Consider the following 24,124-nt stretch of genomic DNA (forward strand, 5'->3'; position numbering starts at 1 on the left):
ACATAAAGCACAATTACAATAAAAATCTAATCAGGAATACAAAGAAAAGAAAATAGAATAAAATAAATAAGCTCTGGGTTACTTAGGTAATATATTCATCACATATTCTTCTGGTTTTCATAGCGTTAGTGTTAGTACAATGTTTTAAGGTATCTATCCAATAATCCAAGTATGAGAACAGTAGGGCTTTAAATAAAGCTCCTTCGAATTGAATTCAATTGAGTGTGTAAATGACACGTGACTCGGAGGCCGCCGCCCACTCCCTCCTCCTCCTCTAGAGATGGGATTTATGGCTCTTTGAAGTGAGCCGGATCTCTGGGATCCGTTCCTTTCAAAGAGCCGTTCAAAAGACTGGCTCATTCTAGTTGCTAGTTACTTTGTAGATTTTGATTATAATTACAAATAACTTCAACCCTATATAGGCTACATTTATTTCGGATATATATAGGTACCTACCTGCCATTTGAAAATAGCCGATCTACAAGCTCACAATGAGTCGCAACGCGACACATTGTGATCTGTGAAACAGGACATTCTGCATAATGAGTATGTTCTAATATTGGTACTTAAAGTACATTTTGATACCAATACTTTTTTTTACTTTTACTCAAGTACATTAATGTTCCAAACTTCTACTTGATTGCATTTATTGATATTTTTACCTAAGTAAAGAAATTGAGTATTTTTCCCGGTAACAGGAAAAGCCGACCTAAAACAAAGCCGACCCAAACTCGTTTCCCAACGGGTCTGTGGCCTTAAGCTAGATGCAGAATCCCTGGAACAAAATATTCTGCGATGGGGGTCTGTGGCCAAATACATATCATGCTGGGGGTCCTTATGACAAAGTTTGAGAAAAAATGATAGCAACATAAGTTTATTTTCAGAAAACTGTTAGGATTTAGTCAGAAGTCAGTAGAATGTGTTTCTGGCCACGGAGGAGCGGACCCCCATCTCAAAATATTTTGTTCCACGGATTGACCCCTATCGCAAAATAGTTCCAGGGACCCCCAGAGGCAAAGATTAGATTTCGGTCTATTCTGCATCTAGCTTAAGGCCACAGACCCGTTGGGAAACAAGTTTGGGTCGACTTAGTTTTAGGTCGACCTTTCCTGTATTCTTTTTCCCAACCCACCACTGTTCATTAGAAAGGAACGGCCTCCTACTGCAAACCGGACCCCGTCGTTCATTTCAAAGAGCCGTTCAAAAGACTCGATTCGTTGGCGAAATTCCCATCTCCAGCGCCCTCCCTCCGGCCTCCACCTCCATGGCTGTGCTGAATGAGTGGTGTGTGCTGCTGGCGGCGGTGGTGCTCTCCTCGCTGGGCTGTGCGTGCTGCTTGTACCGCCGCTGCTCCTCCAGACGAGCTGCTGCTGCCCGCTGCTGCAGGCTGTGGTGGAGGAGGAACAGCACCAGCATGGCGCGCACCGAGACACCGCTGTTCAGAATCGCGTGAGTGCTGCTAGTAGGGAATGTCTGTCTGTCTGTCTGTCTGTCTGTCTGTCTGTCTGTCTGTCTGTTTGTCTCTGTCGCACAGCACTGCAGGAACGCTTTCGCCTTTGCTTTGTTGTTGTTGTCGTTGTAGTACTGTAAACTGACCTACATGCATTAGCTTAGCAGCAGCATCACCCATATCCTACTTCAATGGTTTAGTGTGTAAATAAGCCAAGTGCTTTCATAGGATCTCCTTTTAGTTGACCTTGTACCAGTGAACTGTAGACCCTACCGTCGTGAAACTGTACTTTTTTTTCTATGCAAACTTCTAATAAAGTCTTCAATCAATCAATCAATCCTTACAGCCTTACTGTACTTGTACTGTACACTGACAAACACAATGCTATAACCTAGGGTTTCTCAAACTTTTAACATTTCTAGGACTCCCCTTAAAAATAGTTCACCCCCAAAATGTTTTTTTCTCTCTCTCTAATGATTACTCATGCCATGGAGACTTGAGTTCAATATTTGTTGTCGTATTCCTAAAACAATAATTTGATTACAATAAATCCATTGATTCCGGATGGGGACCGAATGCATTTGGGTCCCCGGAATCAATGGGGGTACATTTACTTAATTTTTTTTTTTGTCTTAGGAATGCAACAAATACAAAACAATATTATTGAATTCAATTATTAAGTCTCCATGGGGTGAGTAATCATAAGTATGGGTCCTAAAGGAATCCACTTTGAGAACCACTGCAGCTGTAAAACCCATGTACTGTAGCTCTCTTGTCAATTCAATTCAATTCAAATCAAATTAATTTTATTGGCATGAGAAAATATACGTTTTTACATTGCAATTTCCAAAGCAAGTGTCATAATATATATATATATATATATATATATATATATATATATATATATATATATTAAAAGAAAAGAGCTATTGGAAAAGTTGTTCCCTATCTCTCCAGCTCTTTACCAAACAGAAAATACATTTTCAGGTGGGTTACAAATACTATAATATCATCCACTCAGGGAGAGAACCGAAAGATTGCTGACCACCTGGGGGCCCCCCCTGGACCTCTCTTCAGAGAATCAATTCAATTCAAAGGAGCTTTATTGGCATTAGAAAACGTACGTTGTTTACATTGGCAAAGCATTGGCATGGGGAAAGTACTATGTACAGTTGAGAGGGTACAGCAGCATTGTGTTAAACAGAGCTACTGTATGTCATATTGCAACGTTATATAGATGTTATTTATACACACAGGGTATATTGGCACTAGAATGGCTGTGATCTTACATACATTACATGTATTCCAAATACACACATACACAGCCATAGATTGGTCCTATCCGCGGACGGTTAGCAGACTGATCTCCGCAGCACAAATGTCAACTGCGCTACGTGTGTACTCACCCAATAATGAATTCCTGCGCTCGGGTGGCGCAGTGGCAAAGTCCCTGCCCACCACCACGGAAGGTTGTGAGTTTGAATCCTCTGTGGTGTAACCGGCTATGTCGGGCGTCTGTGCGAATACAATTGGTCCGTGTTCGGGGGAGGGAAGCCGGACCGGGAGGGTGATACTGGTCATGTATTCCTACGGGCTGGGGCGGCACCTGTCAGCAGGGAGTGTTGAGCGGGAGGAGTAGGACGAAAGCTTTACGTCCTCCTAGTGGGGGTCCTCACTGGCAGGTGAGTCTGTAGGATACAACAGCAGTGACAACACAGAAATGTGTGTGGGGAGGAATCGATTGGTTTAATAACTAAATTGGGGCGAAAAAGGGTAAAAAAAAAATAATTGGCTAAAAACCCTCTGGGACTCAAATTAATAAAAAAATAATAATAATAAAGAAAAATGAATATCCCTAACCCTAAGACCTGGAGTCAGATATTGTCCTCTAGTAGGAGTTTCATATCCCTTCTGTTCTGGCAGAAATCATGCGTTTAGTAAAATATCTCCACTTTTCCACGAGCCTCACACGGACGACATTGTCTCTGGGCGAGGGCCCCTGGAATGAGCACAGGACTGAATATATCAAAACCTCCAATCGCAACGCACCTGTCAATTGTGTGCCCCCTATGTTTGTGCTTCCCAAACGTGTGTTCTCGAAGGAAGGTTTCATATGTTCACTACAGCAGTCATTTCGGGTGCGGCTGCCGGCCGGTCCCTTCACTCACAGAGAATGTCGTCCATGTGAAGCTTGTGAAAAAGTGAAGATATCTTACTAAACACACGTTTTCTGCCAGACCGTTCAAAGGGATATGAAACTAGAGGACAATATCTGAGTCCAAGTCTTAGGAATCCATTATTGGGTGAGTACACACATAGTAGCGCGGAGAAGATTTAACCCACTGTGCGTGCATAGGACCCATCTATGGCTGGGTATTTGGAATACATGACTTGTAAAGATCACAGCCATTCTAGGGCTATATACAGTACACATTTTTAAAAAAGGTGTTGTAATTGTTCCCAGGTACATGCTGTACACGCGGACCAGACTGGGATATATGTACTACAAGCAGCAGATGAGGAAAGCCCGCGAGCAGTATCCTTCCGGACACTCCCGAACCCAGTGCACGGAGTTGAATGGTACTGTTGTGTTATGTATGGACCCACTGTTTGACCTGCTTCCACTGTAACTCAATGTCACAACAATCGTGGGTATTATTGAGCGCACATGCTAAAATGTACCCACAATTGTACATTGTATTAACATTTATCACAGTGTGTAGTGTAATGCTGTTTACATCACATTTAAAGGAGTAGTCTACCCCCCTTACACATCCAATGAAGCCTTGAATTCATAAAGATTCTGTTTTTGTCGCATTCCTAAGCCAATAATTTGGTGACGGAGTCTCTGGTGGGAGGCTCAAATGCTGGTCAATTGAGTCGCCTACTGAAGACTCCACCAGTCATCTTTTGGGTGAACTACTCGCATTGTCTCAAAGTTCTTTACAGGTAAAAATAAACAGTAACAAAGAACAATCAATAGTAAAACAACATAGTGGTCATAGTAATGAAACATTAGAAAAAACATTGAAAGCAGGAAAGCAGGCCCTTGTTGACATAATAGGATGGTGTGCAAATTCAATGCAAAACGCGTGTTTATAGAAGTGGATTTAACAGACTGAACGGAGGGGCAGACCTAACAGTGAAGGGAATGCTGCTCCATATGTTCCCCACTTTCTTACCACCTAAACCTAAACCTACCCCTAACCCTAACCCTAACCCTAACCCTAACCTCACTAAAACTAATGCTGTGAGGTGGGGAACATAGAGCGGGGAACATAGAACCTGGGGAACATAGGTTGGACCCCTAAGAGGTCAGAGTGAGCGATGTAGGATGGGTCCAGCCCATTTAGAGCTGTGTAGACAAAAAGTAGAATCTTGAAGTTGATTCTGAACCGTACTCAGGGGTTGACCCCTAACGGTTGTTTCCCATTTTCCTCTGACATGTGGTCTGATGCATGGGAGACAAAGACGTTGCATTGATATCATTATTTCTGGCTATACATAGCCGCTAATAGTGTGTCATAGCAGATTATAGCTAACGGGTGAGGACAGGACACAAATCTCTTCGCCCCACTAATGCCCGTCACAAATTTTGAAAAGCTCTAATGCTATTAGAGGCCCCTCTGTTGTGTCTTAGTGGTTAAATCTACACTCATTTACTGTGGCCAGCCACTCAGTCAGGAAAACCTGTTATTTATTGACTTTTAGATTGCAGTCGTGTAGCGCTCGCTTCACGTGCCACTACAGCGTTCCACCAGTGCGTGTCCGCGAGACTGCGTTCCCATACTACTTCGCGCCGGGTTTCGAGTCATACTTCACTAGTTATGCCAAATATCTTTTTCAGGCCGGGAACACATTTTGCTGTTTGGGAGGGGCTTACAGTACATGTACAGTATGTAGCAACATATTTGTTTTGTAGGCTAATTTCTGATTTAGCCCTATTCTATAGGTTAGGCCGAAATGGGTTAGCGATAATATATCATATCACTGTCTGGCCAAAACCTCTTAACTCCATTTTTTAGGTTTTTGATTTTTTGGCATAAATCAGGGCTGGTTAAAATAATATTGAACTAATGGAAAGTAGTAAAAAGTGCTTGGGAGAAAACCTCCTAACTCCACACTTTCTGCCAAACCAGTTAACTCCACACGATTATTTCATAATGTGCTATTGAACACCCTTCACGTCTGTGTGTTGGTTAAAATAATATTGAACCGATGAAGAGTAGTAAAAAGCCCTTCGGTCAAAACCTCCTAACTCCACTTGAGCTCATCTTCCTGAAAATGAATATTTTGGAGTTAGGAGGTTTCGGCCCGACAGCAGAGATATAATAATGACTATAGTTACACACTTATTTTATATACAGGGTTCCCACGGTCATGATATTCCTGGAAATATTTTGAAATTAAAAAAATATCTTTCCAGTACTGGAAAAGTTTTGGAATTGATCAAGGGTCCTGGAAGGTCCTGGAAAAATACCTAAGCATTATCTTGGTTATTGAGTTTGTTAATACCTCTGAAATGACAAATTAAACATTGGCCAAATTGTCAAATATTAGAGGCAGAAATTGTGAAAATAGCAGATCTACATGCTCACAACGCCTCGCAACTTAGTGCTCGTCGGGGTGCCGGGGTCCCCAGTTCAAATATGATTATTTCGTGGGTCACGGCCAGAAAAGGTTGAGAACCACTGCCATACACTACCTGTCTTGCGCATAGGAGTAAGCGACTCGTTATTGAGCTGAATTATTGTTATATAGTCCTGGAAATCGGGTTAAATATTCTGGAAAAGTTTTGGAAATTAATTGGTAAAGATGTGTGGGAATCCTGTATATATTGAATTTAGCAACAGTGAAAACGAAACATTATTATTTTCATTCCACAGGTATTAAAATAATTCCCATCCCAGTTCTGTCTGATAACTACAGCTATCTTGTGATTGACACGGCCTCCAATGTGGCGGTGGTGGTGGATCCTGCAGATCCACAAAGAGTACAGGTGACTGTACCTTTTATATTATAAAATATCTATTCTATTCTATTCTATTCTATTCTAGAAAGGTGTGATCCTTTGTTAGTGTGAATTAGCCTGGGATCAATATCCTTTTCGGGTTTCTGATCCGGTCGGGAGTGGAAATAACTTACGTCATGTTGTAATCATAAAGCAGCCAGAAACACTGAACCTGAACCACCGGTGCCGTGCACCTCCAAAATGTTTAAAATGGTACAATCGCTTAGTTTCTTTCGGTATAATAATCGCTTGGTATGTTCATCTTTTGATTCACATTAATACGGAAATATCGCTACGTCATGTTGTGGTCATCAGGCGGCCGAATCACACAGGCCAGTTTAGAACAAATACCAGACTTTCCTCAGAGGTGGAAAGTCTGGTGACGTGAGGTTAGTGTAAAGTGAAGTTCATCCGGTTGGCATTCAAAAAAGCAAAGATTTGCCATCAGTGAGTATCAGAGTGGACTTTAAATGAGTATTAACGGTGTTAAACTCACTTGAAGCTGAAATAACAGTGGCATTTTTGGAAGCTCTTTCTGCTAATGATGACAGGGTTCCTCTAATGTTTGCTGCGGTCCTGTTTTGTTGTTTGTAATTTTTCATCAGAGAGCCAAGAGTAGCAGCAGCGTACCGAATTCATCATCTTACGTCAATGTCCTGATCCAGTTTCTGTTCCATTTATTCTGCACCTCTCCACAGTGATATATGGACTGTTTGTTCTTTTTAGTAGCTATATAATCATCATTTAACACAACTTTTCTGCTTCTGTTTCCTGCTGACCTGATCTCATTACAGTCAGATGTTTGTTTTTTAATTTAGTTATTTTTTCTCTTCTCCGATACTTGAATCAACCGGCGGCGCTCAAAGCTGTTGATTTTGAATAAGCTTGTGATCACAGGAGGCCACAAACAGTGTAGCCGTTGTTGATGCCGAGGATTAAACAAACCTCTGTAACCCTGCAGGCAGTCCTCGAGGAGGAGGGAGCGGCGTTGGAAGCAATCCTCTGTACACACAAACACTGGTGAGAGCATCTACATCTAGCATCTTCTAGCGCAGGGTTTCTCAAAGTGGGTGCCTTGGCACCCTAGGGTGCCGTGACGCAAGGCCCGAGGCGCCGCAGAATGCTTTGATAATATTTGGAATTCATCGATATCAGTTTAACCACTTAGACCCTCTATACTGTAATTAGGCAAACAGACCTGAGTTGTAACTTGTATTGTATTGTACTTGGTGCATTCTTTTTCAATCTACCCCAAATCTCTTCACCAAGAATAGCCGATCTTGTCGATCTGCTATTGTTGCTGAATGTTCCCCCCAGAATAGGGACGCTGGGGTTCAAGTAGTTAAATGTCAAGTATAAGTTATTTTCAATTTGTTGTAATGGAAACAACTATTATATCAAGTTTGTGACAAACTGTATCTTAGTGGTAAAGATGTACATACAGTACATATTTGACATGAATGTAAGGTGCTGTAAAGTAACAATGTAATTCAGGGCTGCCGTGGATGAAAAGGTTATTTACAGGGGTGACCTGAGCCAAAAATGTTTGAGAACCCCTGTTCTAGTACTGTATGATACTGCAGTTTGCACCGGCTGTACACATGGGAATACTGTCAAGTTTCAGTTGCCACAACATATTTCAGTCATTTGGATTCCATATACTTCATTCCATCTACAGGCTCTCAATGCAGCTTGTAGATGGGCTAATTGTCGGTTATTATTTTAAGATTAGAGCATTTGAAGAATGATAGAATCGTCTTTGGTCTGGGGAATGTCATAAAAGCAAAGGTTAAAGCCTCGATCTGTGATTTCTTCACCTTGGTTGGCAGGCAGTATGTACCCTTCAACAGCAGGAACAATATTACTAAAGCATCATTTTACATAATTGTCGCAGTTAACTATGAAAACCCGGCACATCGTGTCCGTATCTCTGTCACGCCTGACACTGTGGTTGTGTCACTTTTGTAAGGACTATGGGTTTGCCGCTCTGACTCGTGCTCTGACTTCACTGTGATGTCAGGGGAACCACAATAACATAATCCCTTTATGCCCATATATGAGGTTCTCTGATGTCATCAATATTAAGCCCATAACTGGACTTCATATGGGAATGCCCATATATGGAGGTAACTGGTCCGATATACATCACTGGCCAGATGGCCAAGACATGGCGCGACCTTGCCTTTTAGCCTCAGGGCGCTTGTCACCCTGAGGCGTCTTACTAGTTTATGTTAATTGTTTATAGGAATCAGTGCTGGTGTGTGGGGCTGTCTCACAAATCACACATTCAGAGTTTCAGACTTGGTGGTCATACAAGCAAGTCGTGGGATTTTACTTTGCTTTAATGCACGAGTGCATTCTGTTGTACGTTCTAACCACTAACCGACACCTCCATACGATTTAGTATAAATGATTATGTTTGGATAATAGGCCTAGGCTCTTCTTTTTTTTAATTATCTTTGCTTATAATGACATGCCTAAAATGGGGACGCCAGGGTTAATGTAGAGAACGTTCAGGGCCATTAGCAAATTCCACAGTGAACGACATGGGTGGGTGGGTGATTATGTGAAATATGACAGAAATGTGCATTGTGCACGCATTTGGCATGCATGCATTGGTGGAGGGATGCATACTGTATGAAGATGAGAACAGATCTGCTGGGTAGGGATGGGACGATACGTGATATTATCGTTTATCGCGATAAAAAACACTATAATCGTATCGTGGAGATTTCATTTATCGTGATATTGTGCTCCGTCATGTACTGGGATCAATTCACCTTTCATTTGCCGAGCTGCATATCCGGTACCACTTAAACCCTCTATAATTGGTAAAAGGTACTTATAATATACGTACTTGATACAGTCTTTTTTCCACTCTCTATCAAATGTCTTTGCCAAAAAATAGCCGATCTACAACAACGCGTCACGCCGTGACGCGTTGTGAGCTTTTGGCAAATGTTCCGCCCCCAGCATAATGGATTTTGATTGTCGTGATAATATCGTAAATCGCGATTTCTGTTGACACAATAATCGTGATAGGAAATTTTCATATCGTTCCATCCCTACTGCTGGGTCATCTGGGGGAGGTCTGCTTTCTGTCCCTGAAAACCAAAGATAAACGTGGGGGAAGCAGCATTCAGTTTTCTCACATATCTGGAGCCATTTCTCCTACTAAAAGTATGATGAAAAATGTTCGTCGACGACTACCTTTTTTTTAATAAAAACTATGATGAGTAAAAGTAGACTAAATATACTGACAATTTGTCAACAAATAAAAGCTAACTTGTTAGGGAGGGACAGATCCAGTAGAACTACAAGACAAGTCATTTTATGTTTGGTTGCGCTCGGGTGTTGAAAATAGCAGATCTACAAGCTCACCACACTCGCAACTTCGCAAGCTTGTGGATCGGCTATTTTCAGCATGCAACCAAGTGTAAAATCAGCCATTATGACGCCATCAAGGCCTGCCGAAATACATTTTTGTCGACATAATAAACTGTAGATTTAGCAGATGTTATCATATTCAGTCTACTAAAACTAGACTGAAACTACTAAAACATTTCAGATGACTAAAACTATTCACATTTTAATCAAAAGACTATGATCAAAATGTCCTGTGGCTCATATTTTTGTGCCATGATAAAACCTTTCCATAATACTTTTCTTTTCTTATAGGGACCACAGTGGGGGAAACAAAGGGCTGAAAAAGCTCCACAGTTCGTGCCCGGTCTATGGAAATGCAACGGATAACATCCCTGGCCTCACGCAGTAAGTCCCAGGCTGCCGAACACTCTGTGGTGGAAAAAGTACTACCACTTACTATACAAAGTAAAAGTCTAGAATTCAAAATTGACTTGAGTAGTATAAAAAATAGTATAAAAGAGAAAAAGAGAGAGAGATCTGTCGATCAGCAGCTGTCTTTCTCTCGGTCACCCGCTGCTGTTCCAGACGAGTAGTAGGGATCCCAGAAAAATATCAAACATTTTTGAAAAGAATCGGGCTGGCCCCGATCGCCCTCCGAGCCACTCGGCGGGGCTCAGATTGAATCTGTGAGCCCTCACGCTAGACGACATTGACGCCCGATTGTCGGGCCCGTTTCAGTCAGAGGCCATTTTGTAGTGTACGGCGGCCTTAAGTGGTTAATGTATGTTTTGTAATAATAATCAAAATCTACAAACTAAGTAACTAGTAACCAGTGTTGGGCAGTAACGAATTACTAATAATATATTACTGTAATATTATTACTTTTTCCAGTAACGAGTAGTAGTAGTAGTAGTAGTAAATTTGCATACCAATGGGAGTGTGTGCCAAACCAGTTGTGGCCAGCCAATGCTGATCTACTGTATTATAATGTAAATTTCGGGAATTACTGAGGTGGGGGTGCTCCCTGGCCAAAATGAGGGTGCAAAGCAGGCCTCAGCACCCTCAGGGAGTTGAAAGCCTACTTTCCTTAGTGGGAACACCCAGAGCCCCTGCACCTCACGTCTAAAATAGCCTACACTTTTTAGGCAGAAAAGAAAATATGTAGCATATTATTTAAGGATAATATAGGCAGGCGTCTTCAACAGAGCTGAGAGTTTTAAATGTAATAAAAAATAAGCAATGTTTTGTTGGGTTATATATTATATGTCTTAATTATTAATTGATTCGCTTGTAGGCCTATACCAAAATCCATTAAAAAAAGTTTCTAACTGTTCCCAGGTCAAATATTGATGTGTGATTAAAATGTGATTCATTGAGATGAATTAATTACAAAGCCTGCAATTATAATTTCTTTAATCGCATCCCAGAGACTCTTATTGTTCCAATAAATTGGATTCAGTTCTAAAAGGAGCTGGCTAAACAGATTTTGCAGGAGGAAAAAAAAAAAGTAATATAACTTAATATATTACATATTACTCTTGATTCCAAGTAATAAGTAATATAATATTATTACTTTTTCCAAGGAGTAATAAGTAACGATTACTCTCCTAAGTAATATTGCCCAACACTGCTAGTAACTAAAGTTTTCAAATAAATGTGGAATAAAAGTACAATGTTTGGATCAGAGATGTAGTGGAGTAGAAGTAAAATTACACAAAATATTTGAATAGTATGGAGATGAGTTTCTGCCGAACAGCAACGATAATACAGTATAAGCAGGGCTCCAACAGTTAATGGAACTAAATGGATTTAATCATTGTGATCCATCATTATCGATAGAATAATATTCACTGAGACTCTTCTCTGAGCATCGCCCATACTCTGTGTCCCACTGGGAAAAAAATTCATGGATAACATCAGGGCTAGTGTAGCATTCTGATCAGCTCTGTCATGGTATGTCGGTCAGAAACCTCTTACTTCATCTCCATATTCAAATTTTGTGTTTTCTTCTCCCTGTAAATGAATACCCTACTACTTGATCACGCACACTAAAGCGTCACACAAAAGCATCCAAAGTAGTTGATCCACAAGCTCGAAACGCTTGTAGATCTAAGCAACAGCTTTGAACATATGAGGTTTCCACCCGATAGAGAGGATTTGCTTGGTTCATCTATCCACGGTCACATGTCTTAACTATGACACTATGAACATGACGATATCCCAACCACATGAAGTCTAAAACCTGTGCCAGCCGATACACCCTAACTGCAGTGTATTCATGCTTTTTGCTTGAGTTAATAACATTATCAATACTGTAATGTAGAAATGCTCTGTTACAAGTAAACGGAATGCACTTGAGTAAACGTACAAAGTTATTTGTATCAAAATGTACTTGAAGTACCAATAGCATCGTTATGCAGAATGTCCTGTTTCACAACTTTTCAAATGTATACAAATCTTTTTGAAAATGGCAGATCTACAAGCTCACAATGCGTTGCATCAGAACGGTGTGTCTTCAATGTGGATCTTCATGCGGCCACTGGTCAGCCTATGATGTATGACTCCAAATATGGGCAAGGTTTCAGCCCGATCAAAGCCCCCTTTTCACATCAATTATACAATTAAAGTTAAATAAATATTTATGGGGAGGTGCTAAAGTTAGCCCTACTGGCAGTGTGTGCACAGTAAATGTGACAATGAGTGGTCCAGTGGTTAGCTGGATTAGCTTCAGTCATATCATTCTGCAAGAATGCGCTCTGCAAATTCCATGGCAGTCTGCCCACAGTGCCCAGTAGACTTTGAGATATCTTTTGTGCAGGTGGACATTCTGACCTAATAATTATTGCTAGTGCTAGTGCCACGCATTCCATTTTTGGGACAACAGCGTGCTGCCACCCAGAGCTTGCAGATTGGCTATTTTCAACAGTTTTGTTGAATTCTTTCTTTATTTTTATTTCAGCTTTATTTTGGCAGGAATAGTTCCCTTGAGATTAGAAATCTCAGACAGTGGTCCGTCCTAGAGATGGGATTTATGGCTCTTTGAAGTGAGCCAGAGCCGTAGATCTGGCTCACTTAAAAGAACCGTTCAAAAGACTGGCTCATTTGGCTCATTGCATATTTATATATTTTTAAGAAGCATTCCTTGAAACATGAATCCACAAGGTGGCACCACATTCCTCTGTTGACAGTTGAGATCACACAATTTACCCTTTTCATAAAACGTGTGTAATTGAGCTACCTGACTTATGTTATTCATGCAACACCTAAAAAAAAAACCAAGCATGCAACAATGAAATCGCTCCTGCCCTTGTTCTCACTCACTCACTCACTCACTCACTGTACTCAGTCAGTGCTCAGTACTCTCTTTGTGTTGTCACCGTGGCGTGCAGTCCCCTCTCACACAAGGACACGGTCAGCGTGGGCCTCATGCACTTCAAGGCTCTGTTCACGCCCGGACACACCGTGGGTCACATGATCTACCTGCTGGACGGCCGCGCCCTGGGAGGGCCCTGCAGCCTGTTCTCTGGAGACATGGTGTTCCTGTCCGGATGTGGTGAGCACATTTTCATTTGGTTTTGGTCATAGTCTTTTAAATGCATTTCAATTTAGTCTTAGTCACATTTCTCTGAATATACATTATATATTTTAGAGCTCGCTTTTGTAACTCAAATCTTTGCTTCAGGGGGGTCCCTGGAACAATATATTTTGAGATGGGGGTCCACAGCCAAATACATATAATTTTGCGGGTCCTTGGCATGAAAGAGTTTGAGAACCTTAGAAGATATTTGTAGAATCGGCCTCAGGTCTTAATGGGTAAAAAAATAAAATAAAATGTTGCCATATCATTTTAATCAAAAAATAAAGATACTTAAAGGGGTATTCCACTTTCAAAAAAACTTTTGGTCATTTTATTGTCTAATCAGGCTTTTATGAACACCCTGAACCGTTTTTAATTTGCTTGATTCAATATTTGGATATTTGATGTAAATGTTATCAGGCCCTCGTCCTCCTGGGCCTCTCCCCACACACACCCATTGTAACTTCAAACTCCATTTTAACCATGATAGATTAATTAAAAACACCCATTATATTTTCTGGTGACTGATATTACCCTCCTAATACGTGAGCAGGCCGTGTTTTTTCAATAACTTTTTTCATTTATTTTTAATAATTATTTTGGAAAATGGAAAAAATTAAATACAATAAAATATTATTAAAAAATAAATGAAAAAAGTTATTGAAAAAACAGCCTGCTCACGTATTAGGAGGGTATTATGAGTCACCAGAAAAAATAATGGGTGTTTTTAATTAATCTATCATGGTTAAAATGGAGTTTGAAGTTACAATGGGTGTGTATGTGGAGGCCTCCTGCAGGAGGAGGGCCTGGTAACATTTACATCAAATATCTAAATATTGAATCAAGCTAACTAAAAACTGTTCAGGGTGTTCATAAAACCCTGACTAAACAATAAAATAATAAAATGACCAAAAGTTTTTTTGAAAGTGAAATATCCCTTTAATCAGTGCGTCAATAGTTTGACCCATTGTCCTTTAAAGAGCTTTAACAAATCGAACCGGAGCTGTGTGTGTGTGTGTGTGTGTGTGTGTGTGTGTGTGTGTGTGTGTGTGTGTGTGTGTGTGTGTGTGTGTGTGTGTGTGTGTGTGTGTGTGTGTGTGCAACAGCGCCCCTCCCTTAACGTGTGGTCAGAAAAGGTTACTGCAGGCTACATACAGACAGACAGACAGACACGGACGGAGACAGACCCACACACACGGCCACGTATAGGGAGCTTGTGTTCCACACAGCTCCAAAAAGGAAGAGGAAAATGATATAAAACAATTGCAAAAGGCACTGAATGTTCCTAATAGTACAGTTTTGAGCATAACGGTTGTTCACAAGTTAAAAGTCAAAGGAACAGTGGCTACACTAATGAACCTAATTTTCAGAGGGGGTTGAATAATTTATTCTGGGGGTCCCATGGGGTCCGCAGCCAAATACATGTCAATTTGAGGAGCTCCAGTTTGGCCTAGATTGCATGTTTGACATTTCCCATCATGCTCTTGTGTTTCCAGGCAGGATGTTTGAGGGCTCTGCCCCGACCATGCTGTCATCTCTGGACAGCGTTGGAGCCTTGAGTGATGACACGCTACTGTGGCCTGGTATGTGTGTGTGTGTGTGTGTGTGTGTGGGGGGGGGGAGATTGGACGTGGTGAGTGACTCTAATGTTTTGGTGGGGGGTGTAACTCTTTGCTGTTAATGTGAGTGAAAAAGAGAGAGCAGTTATGCTGCATTCACACTATGCTTGGCAGGGACGTGCAGAGAATGTTAGAGGGGCAGGGGCTGAAATTTCTAAAATGGCCTTTTGGTGGAAATATTGAAAATAGCAGACCTCCAAGCTCACAACACGTCGCAGCTTGGAGTTCGGCTATTTTCGGTGCGTGATATCACACTGAACTAATCATAATCAAGTGAATACTGGAAATGTTGCTGTAACGGCATGGATTTCTACACAGAGAGGACAATTCTTTCAACATAAGATGCCGCATTAAAGTTCAGGAGAGCTTGAACAAGGCAATTCTCTTGAATGCTGCCTTCAGGTATGGCATAGAAAGAGGGCATTTGCATTTCTTTCACCATAGTAAAAACTGCATTCATGGTTCTGGAGAGGGCACTTTTTACAGACGGATGAAAGGGCAGGCGCTCAAGCCCCCTTTGATGTCTATGTGTGCACGTGCCTGATGCTTGGAGCGACAAGTGTCATGCGATGCCTCACAACTTTCTGACATTTGAGCATTCATACTGTCTGCTACTCGCCAACAGCCTCGCCACAACATGTAAACACGGTGAAAGTGGTCCTGTGTATCAACGTGGTAGCAGACTAGCGGAACTTAACCACCGTCTTCCCAAGCAATCAAGTATTCAACCATTTATGAAGCGTCTGCGGCCTTTCATTTTTGTCGAAAAAACAAACAAATTATAGCCATTATCAGTTCTCTGTGCTGCAGTATTTAACACTTTTCCATTTTACGCCGTGTGGCCTGAGCAAAACTTCAGCTGCATCTCAGCGGCATCAACAGTGTAGATTATTACCACGCTTGCATGTGTTGTAGCTTTTGTCGCCACTAGCAGCATTAGTGATAAAGATGGCATTCTTGACCGATCATTTACAGATCAGTCAATACTGAAAGGATTGTGTCTGTCTGTCTTTCTGTGTCTGTGCGTGCTTGTACAATGCATGCTTGCATGGGTGGAACTCCCCGCCCACTGTCCACAGGCCACGAGTATGCTGAGGATAACCTGCTGTTCGCGGCCGAGGTGGAGCCACGCAACACAGCCCGGGAGAACAAACACCAGTGGGTCACGCAGCAGCGTGGCCAGAAGCTGTGCACGGTACTGAGAACCACCTGCCGTCCTTGTTATTCTACTCCAGCAACACGTTGTTCCCAAAGGGCTTTTCATCACATTGAGCTAACAACACATCGTCCACAGCGTATAGTGTGCTGTTGGAATGCTTCTGTCGGAATGCATTGTGCTTTCACTCTCCAAATACATAATAGTAGGGGGGGGGGAACTTAGTCCAGGGGTCTTCAACGTTTTCAGGCCAAGGACCCCTTAGTTGAGAGAGAGATGAAGCAGGGACCCCACAACCTTTTCATAGATTCCTTATACAGTAGTTTCATCTTTTGCCAGCACAATCATCAGTGTATTTTGGAATCATGTCAATTTGTGTTTTCAGATATTTAACCACTTGAACCGTCAATACTTAAAAAAACTTGACCTTTCTCTCTGTACTTAGTCTGCTCTTTTCCCCCTCTACACCAAAGCTCTTTGCCAAAAATAGCCGATCTACAATGGTATATACAAATATAAAAACTTGGGTTCAAGTGGTTAATATAAAAAAGGAGAAAAAAAAAAGTTTCTATCACACAAAGATGTGGAGGACGCCCTGTAGTAACTCTGAGGACCCCCTAGGGGTCCCGGGCCCCCTGTTGAAGACCCCTGTCTTAGTCTCACATTTGGGCAAAAGACTATCTGAAATGTTCAAATGAAGTATCTGGTGGATCTTGTCAGGGCAGTCGCTATCAAATTGGGTTATGGGGACCCCCAGGGGTCCTATATTAGCCTATATTTTTTATTTTCTAAGAGAACATTTAACCTAAAATCTTTGCTTCTGGAGGTCCCTGGCGCAAAATATGTTTGAGATGGTGTCCGCAGCCAAATTGCAAGGGAAGGACAAAATGAAGTAATTAAAAAGAAAGGGAAACAAATTAATTAAGTGTAGAGAGGTTTTAAGTGGTTTAGAATATGGGTGGTGGGTCAGATTCCTGGCGGCAGGTGGAGTAGTGGTGAACCTCTGCATGCCGTTCATTCTCCCAGGGGGAAACTCCTCGCTGTCGGCTTAAAAGAAGAAGCCACCACGTGGCATGGGGTTGTCTGTTATCTTCAACCCTTTTCATATCAAGGTCCATTATTTATTGGGCATTTGAGCCACGGAACACCATTTTTTGGGCAAGGCTTAAAATATTTTGTTTGTCGTTGGTTACGATTTTGTCCACACTTCCATGTTGTATTGATGTGGTAGGAGAGATAGCAGGCAAACGTTGATAAACAATAACAATTCTTTTGTAGACTTCTTGTGAATTAAGTAACTACAGATATTTAACAATGTTAACTCTTGAGAGCGTAGAATAAAACCAAATGGACACGTAAGGGTGCATTTGGTTCGTTTAATTCACCTGCAACTCCCTCAAGGACCACTGGTTGAGAACCGAGTGCCTGACTGTGGAGGTTGGTGGCAACACGGACCGCAGGACACGCACACACGCACAGAAAAGACTTGATTAGGTGTGTAGCAGCGAGGGAATAGAGATGCAAAGCTGTGTTTCATTTGCCAGGAGTCCAGGACCTTGTTGTTTGCACACAAATCCACCCTGTAAACAAGGGACTTGACCAATTGCTTATATTCTGTTCAGTTGGTTGAGATCAGTGGAGAGGGACACTACCTGATTGTAGACCAAATGGCTGGCCTGCTATTCGCAGAGTGCCCATTCATTCATTCATTTACGAAAAGAAAAAAACACAAGTTAAAATACGGAGATAGCTTTCTGCCCGACAGCAACGATATCTATATTTTTCAAATCAATTAAATCGAGTTGTTCGAAGACCTGGAACCACTTTAACCATTATTTTATGCTTTTACTATTAAAAAAAATAGCAGATTATGTGCCGCACTGTGAGCTTGTAGATCTGCTATTTTTGAAAAATCATGTAATTTTTTGCAAATCTTTGAAAATATTTTTTGAACGTTATTGGGGATCCCTGATACATAATATTTCGAGATGGGGGTCGGCGGCCAAATACATATAATTCTCCTTGACGTGAAAAACTTTGAGAAGCACTGACACAGAAAAATGCGTTTTTCAAAATACTTTCCCCCCCCAAAAATAGCAGATCTACAAGCTCGCAGCGCGGCACTCGGTGCCGTGCTTTGAGCTTGTATATCTGCTAAAGCATAAAATAATGGTTAAAGTAATAATGGGTTAACTGTTGCAACCCCTGCTTTTCAGAGTCCCTCCACCATCGGGGAGGAGAAGCGGTACAACCCGTTCCTGCGGAGCGACTGTCCTGAGCTCCACGCGGCCCTGGGCCTCCAGCAGGAGCAGGACGAGGACTGGACCCAGTTCAGAGCCCGGGTTCTGGGGGAGCTGCACCAGCGCAAGGTCCTCTACAACAGCAGGAGATCCAACAGATAATAAAAAAAACACACCCATGCAAGATCCTGTACAGCAGATAATAAAAAGGGAGGTTCCTCCGCTCACCTCGAGCCTAAGTCAGGCCGGTCCGGTGCATCTCAGGAGCAAGACGCATTTAGCTGAACGAACGAAGAAGGCGCCGGAGCAACTCGGATTGGGGCAGATGAAGATGTAATCAGACATTGAAATGTTGAAACGTTTTCTGCCTTACACCCGGTTCCGTATTTACCCATTAAGACCTGAGGCTGATTCTACAAATGCCCTCTGAATCGGTTGTTCTGTTTCGTGCCAGGGACCCCAAGAAGAGAAGATTTGTTAAAAAAATGTGTTCAGGAATCAGGATCATGCCCTTCATCATTCCTCACCATCAATTTCCCCACGGTGGTGTTTACATATTGGTTGACCTCCCAACTGCTTCTCCCTGGGACAGGCGGCCCTGCTTAGTGCTCAGGCATCCTTTGGTCAGGCAGAAGTTGAATATATTTTATTATATTATATATAATATTATATTGCTAAAATAAAAAAATCACAGGCACTTTCCTGGTTTTAACGGTTAAAAGGAAAAAAGTCTCCAATCATCCGAGTTGCTCCAGTGGCCTTCTTTATTCAGATAAAAAAACGTGATGAAAAAAAAAACTAAAAAAAAATAACAAACAAAAAAACATGCATGTGTAGCATTCCCCTCCTATTCAGCCAATAATGATAATAACCAGTGGGTTTCTGATTTTGGCTTCTGAATATCAGCGCGATAACTAATGTGTCGTAAAGTAATAATAACCACAGGGGTTAATTCAGGGTTTAAGGTACTTGAACTAGTTGGTACTACTTACTGTAACTGCACTGTAAGGATTTATGAGGGCATTTAAACGATACTTCTTTCTCAAAGGGTGTTTTTATTTTTATTGATCTAAAGGTGGAAAAGAGGAAAAAAAAGTCTGTTAAGAGGTACTGTACGCCTTGACGCACTGGTACATATACGGCGTTGCGTTTATTACAACATTTTGTCGTTTGATTTGATTACTTTTAATACAATGCTCCCTTGATTAACAAATAAGAATGGGAGAAAAGGGCAAAGCATTTTCTTAAAGCATATCATTTGATGGTTTCAGCCTCAGTAGGTAAACTGAAATAGTATGCATGGATATTTTTTGTTTTTGTTGCATTCCTAAGCTAATCATTTGAGGAGAGGTTGTCTCCATAGGGAGCAAAGGAGGCTCTTTGTGTCTCCATAGGGAACCACTGCTGGTCATCAAATTATTGGCTTAGGAATGCAACAAAGAAATCCATGAATTCAAGACTCGATTGGGTGAGTAATCAATAGAAATAAAGTCATGTTGGGGGTGAACTATCCCTTTAACTTTGCGGTACAACTAACATGATTTCTTTTTTAATTTGCTTTACTAATCCATCCATTCTAGTTCAAATGAATCTGATGGAGTCTGTCACTGTCATGGAGTTTGCTTCATTAACAATCTAAAGCTATGTTCGTTTTACATCCGTTGTCGCCCTCTGCTGACGGGGGGTGGTAATAATAATGATGTCTGAGTTACAGTAAATGGCATTTGATGTGCACATCTTCATTTGCTTCAAATAACTTAATTGACATACTAAACCGACACCAGGGTTGAAATCTCTCAATAGGAGAGTAGGGAGACCCCCTCCAACCACTGCATGTTTGCCAAATATATTGTATTAAATACAGATTTCAGATTTGTTTAAAGTATGTTTTATTCATTAGAACAAGTCTGGGATTGTACAGTAGCCTTTAGTTATTTCTGACAGTTGCCTACCTGTTAAACCTATGAGGACAAATGTATACATATACAGTGATTATGTTTACATTTTAAATTCCAGATTTCTTTCCCTTTTTTTTGCTTTGCTTGTTAAATTACATTACCTTTCATCATGGTACTGTGCAGAGCTTTTCACTTCTAAAAATGGCTCGCAAAAGGACAGATTTCACAGAGCTGCTGCTGCTATATTATTATTATTATTCACATTTTATATCTTCCGTTATTCTTGCTCTACTGTGCGTCCTTGCATCAGAGAAGGGATGGGACGATATGACAATTTCATATCACAATTATTGTGACAAAAGAAATCGCGAGTTACGATATTATCACGATAATCAATTCAAAATCCATTATCCTGGGCCGGAACATTTACCAAAAAATTGCCGATCTACAAGCTCACAACGTGTCAGTTGTGAGCTTGTAGATCTGCTATTTATTGGCAAATACATTTTATAGAGTGAAAAAAAAAAGACTGTATCGAGTATGTATATTATAAGTACCTTTTACCTATTATAGAGGGTTTAAGTGGTACCGGATATGCAGCTCTGCAAATAAAAGTTGAATTGATCCCAGTGCATGACGGAGGAGGATATCACGATAAATTAAATCTCCACGATAACGATTATTGTGAGTGTTTTTTTATCACGATAAACGATAATATCGTGTATCGTCCCATCCCTACATCAGAGCCCGCAGAAGTAATGGTGGCATTGGTAGGTCACTGCACCGAGACATTCACTAACCTCATTACTCATGGCCGTTCCTATTTTGGGCATGTTATTGAGGTGAATTTCAAAAGTAGTTGAAATCTTGACACGCTGTGAGCTTGTGGTTTGGTTTATTTTTTTCCTTTATTTTTTATTGACAGAGTGTATTGGGTTTAAATGGTTAATTAAGCAATATTAGACGAGAGGGGTATCGGCAGGACCTTGTTGCTGCGGGAACAAGGCGGAGCAGAGCACGTCCCCGAATGTAATATTGCGCTTATAAAAGAGTTATCCTAAAAAATCTACTCAATTTCATTGTAATTAAGATATTCAATAGAAATTCTTAATGTTTTAATGCCAAATTTAGATGCTATTAGTCGGGGATCCACATGCCCAAAAGCTCAAGGAATAGGGTTGAACCTGTGATGTTCTGCCGCACTTTTTATTTCTGTTTTATCTATTAGTTTGGTCATTAAGGTCCACAGAATGAGAGGCCTGCTCTGCCGGAAACATCGCGAAAAAAAAGTTATGGCCATTTGTATATTCACTGTCCCATTGACTCCACTACACAGGAAAGGAAATATATTATAAAAACGAAAAAGTCTGCTTTAAGTAGCATGTGGGGGGTCAAACTGGAGGGTTTTCATGATTCTGAATCCATTGCAAGCATTTGTTTTGCACAAAAAACATTCCTTGGGCTAGAAAACGAACCAAAAAAACGGTGAAAAGAGACTCATCACTGTGATGACTGTGAAAAGTGATGACTCATCACTTTTCACACTTTTGTTGTTTCGTTTTCTAGCCCAAGGAATGTTTTTGTGCAAAACAAATGCTTGCAATGGATTCAGAATCATGAAAACCCTCCAGTTTGACCCCTCACATGCTACTTAACTCATTCGTAGTTTTCGCCCGTAAATCCCGCAGATTTCTCTATGTCTTTCACTGCTGGCTTCTCCTACCTGTTAACGCGGGCGCTCATCCAATTCCCATCGTGCACGATCGGACACTGCTATGCATCGTGTGTTCGCGTATTCCATCAGCTTCTCAAATCCGTTGAAATTTTGAAAATTGATCAATCCGTTCTCCATCTGTAAGCCGCGGAGTTCACACAGTAAGCTAACGGGCCAAAATAGAGGACGGACCACCCGCTTCCGGTTTAGGGCTCAATGTTAAACTGGTCCGCTCAATAATGTGTCCGTGTAGAAACGATGATCACGGAACATTAGTTCCGGAATTTTAGTTCCGCTTCGATAAAACATTTTTTTTTATTAATTTTTATTACATTTACGGGTTCTACGGGCATGGCAGAGAAGTGGGTACAAAGGGGTATTTTTTTGGCAGCATATGAGTTAAAGCAGATTTTTTCGTTTTTATAAAATATTTCCTTTCCTGTGTAGTGGATTCAATGGGACAGTGAATATACAAATGGCCATAACTTTTTTTCGTGATGTTTCCGGCACCTTAATGACCAAACTAATAGATAAAACAGAAATAAAAAGTGCGGCAGAACATCACGGGTCCTCTCCCATTTTGAGGGACTGGATCCCCGGCTATATGTCATGAACTTCCTAAGTTGGTGGTTTACAAGGCTATGAACTTCCCATGAAGTTGCCGCTTAGCATAGTGCTGAGACAGCTGATTTAAAAAAAAAAATTTTTTTACATTTTGATTAGGTGTGCTGTTATGCTCCTTTGAAGCACAGTGTGCGGTACTGCTTGTTTGGTTACCAGACCATATTGAATATTGGTACATTTATTTTTTCATCCCTGAGTACTGCTTTAATCTTGGATTTACAGCAATAGCAAGTTGTTGATGCAATTATTTAGTTGTTTAATTTCTTACATTTAGTAAAATTGCCTAACTTGAAGCTAGTGTTTTTATTTCCCTTCCTTTAATGTTGAGTTAAAACCTGATAGATTTAAAAAAATATATAGCTCACGGGTTGAAAACTTTCTGAAACCAAAATTGTGAATATTACTGTGTATATACTGTAATAACATACTGAATGATTTATAAAACTGTGACGATACATTTTATTTTTTGAGTACAGTCAGTCAAGACAATAAATGTGGTTTCATTGTATTTTAGTTTTTGTGTGTATCAATATCAAACGCAGTTTGATAGTCATTTTCCCAAGTAATAAAGTGTCAGGAAGGCTCTCAAAGCACACCTCGCTCCCCAGGTGACTCCTGCCTGAAGATTATTCCGTAGGTTTGATGCCAACCTGGGAACCCATCGGCAAAAACAAAAAAAAAAAATTCCTTTGACTTTGCGGAGCTCTGAATCTGTCTTGGGAGATTAGTTTGATGCAGACTCATGCTATTTGCTTAACCCAGACCTGGAATTATTTTATGCTTTAGCTATTTTTGAGAAATCTTTTTTGCAAATCTTTGAATACATCTTTTTAAAAGCAAACATTTGTAACTCAAATATTTGCTTGTGGGGGGTCCCTGGAACAACATATTTTCAGATGGGGCTCTGTGGCCAAATACATGTAATTTTGGGGGTCCTTGACATGAAAAAGTTTGAGAACCACTGATTTAGAAGAAGGATTTAGAATCTGGTCCAAAAATATTCAAAGACTTGCACAAACGTTCACGTTTTTTCAAAGAATAGTCTGTGAGCTTGTAAATTTTGAACCCTGAAGAGTGACAGTTTTTGACATACGAGGTTCCCATCCAACAGTGACGATCATGTTTGAGTTATAAAAGCTGCCACATGGGATAGACGTTTTTACTCCAGGTTACATTTTAATGAACATCTCTGAAAGTACAAAATCCTCCCATTTGACAGCTGTGTGTCTCCTATTGTAGTCTTATGAATGTTCTTGTTCATCCTGCCATGATCCGGGACCTTTGGGGAAACGTAACCCTATTATACTGTATGCAAATGAAGACCTGTGTGTTAAACTGGGCCTAGGGCGGCAACAAGAGTTTGTGGAAAAATACACGAAATAATCATAATTATAGATCTATTACAATGAAGTGCATGACCTGGGTTCTTACACGACTTACTGTACGTAACTAATCACAATACTCTCATT

General features: G+C 40.9%; 1 protein-coding gene across 1 annotated transcript; it reads left to right on the forward strand.

The window, feature by feature from the left end:
- Positions 1-1,265: 1,265 nt before the first annotated feature.
- pnkd (PNKD metallo-beta-lactamase domain containing) lies at positions 1,266-21,751 on the forward strand. The gene is made up of 9 exons (XM_080753765.1): positions 1,266-1,449; positions 3,915-4,030; positions 6,337-6,449; positions 7,423-7,481; positions 10,140-10,232; positions 13,217-13,380; positions 14,901-14,987; positions 16,103-16,218; positions 18,396-21,751. Exons 1-9 carry the CDS (start codon positions 1,415-1,417, stop codon positions 18,579-18,581), a joined length of 969 nt encoding a protein of 322 aa, XP_080609891.1. The 5' UTR covers positions 1,266-1,414; the 3' UTR covers positions 18,582-21,751.
- The last annotated feature ends 2,373 nt before the right edge of the window (positions 21,752-24,124 follow it).

Source organism: Nannobrachium achirus, assembly GCF_963921795.1.
Source record: "Nannobrachium achirus genome assembly, chromosome: 22".
Lineage (NCBI taxonomy): Eukaryota > Metazoa > Chordata > Actinopteri > Myctophiformes > Myctophidae > Nannobrachium > Nannobrachium achirus.

What these genes read in the sequence shown, in the direction of transcription:
- pnkd (XM_080753765.1), top strand. Translation starts at nt 1,415, where the DNA reads ATGGCGCGCACCGAGACACCGCTGTTCAGAATCGC. An exon ending in CAGATCCACAAAGAGTACAG is followed by an intron (nt 6,450 to 7,422) that starts GTGACTGTACCT and finishes GTAACCCTGCAG; the next exon opens with GCAGTCCTCGAGGAGGAGGG. An exon ending in CTCTGTACACACAAACACTG is followed by an intron (nt 7,482 to 10,139) that starts GTGAGAGCATCT and finishes CTTTTCTTATAG; the next exon opens with GGACCACAGTGGGGGAAACA.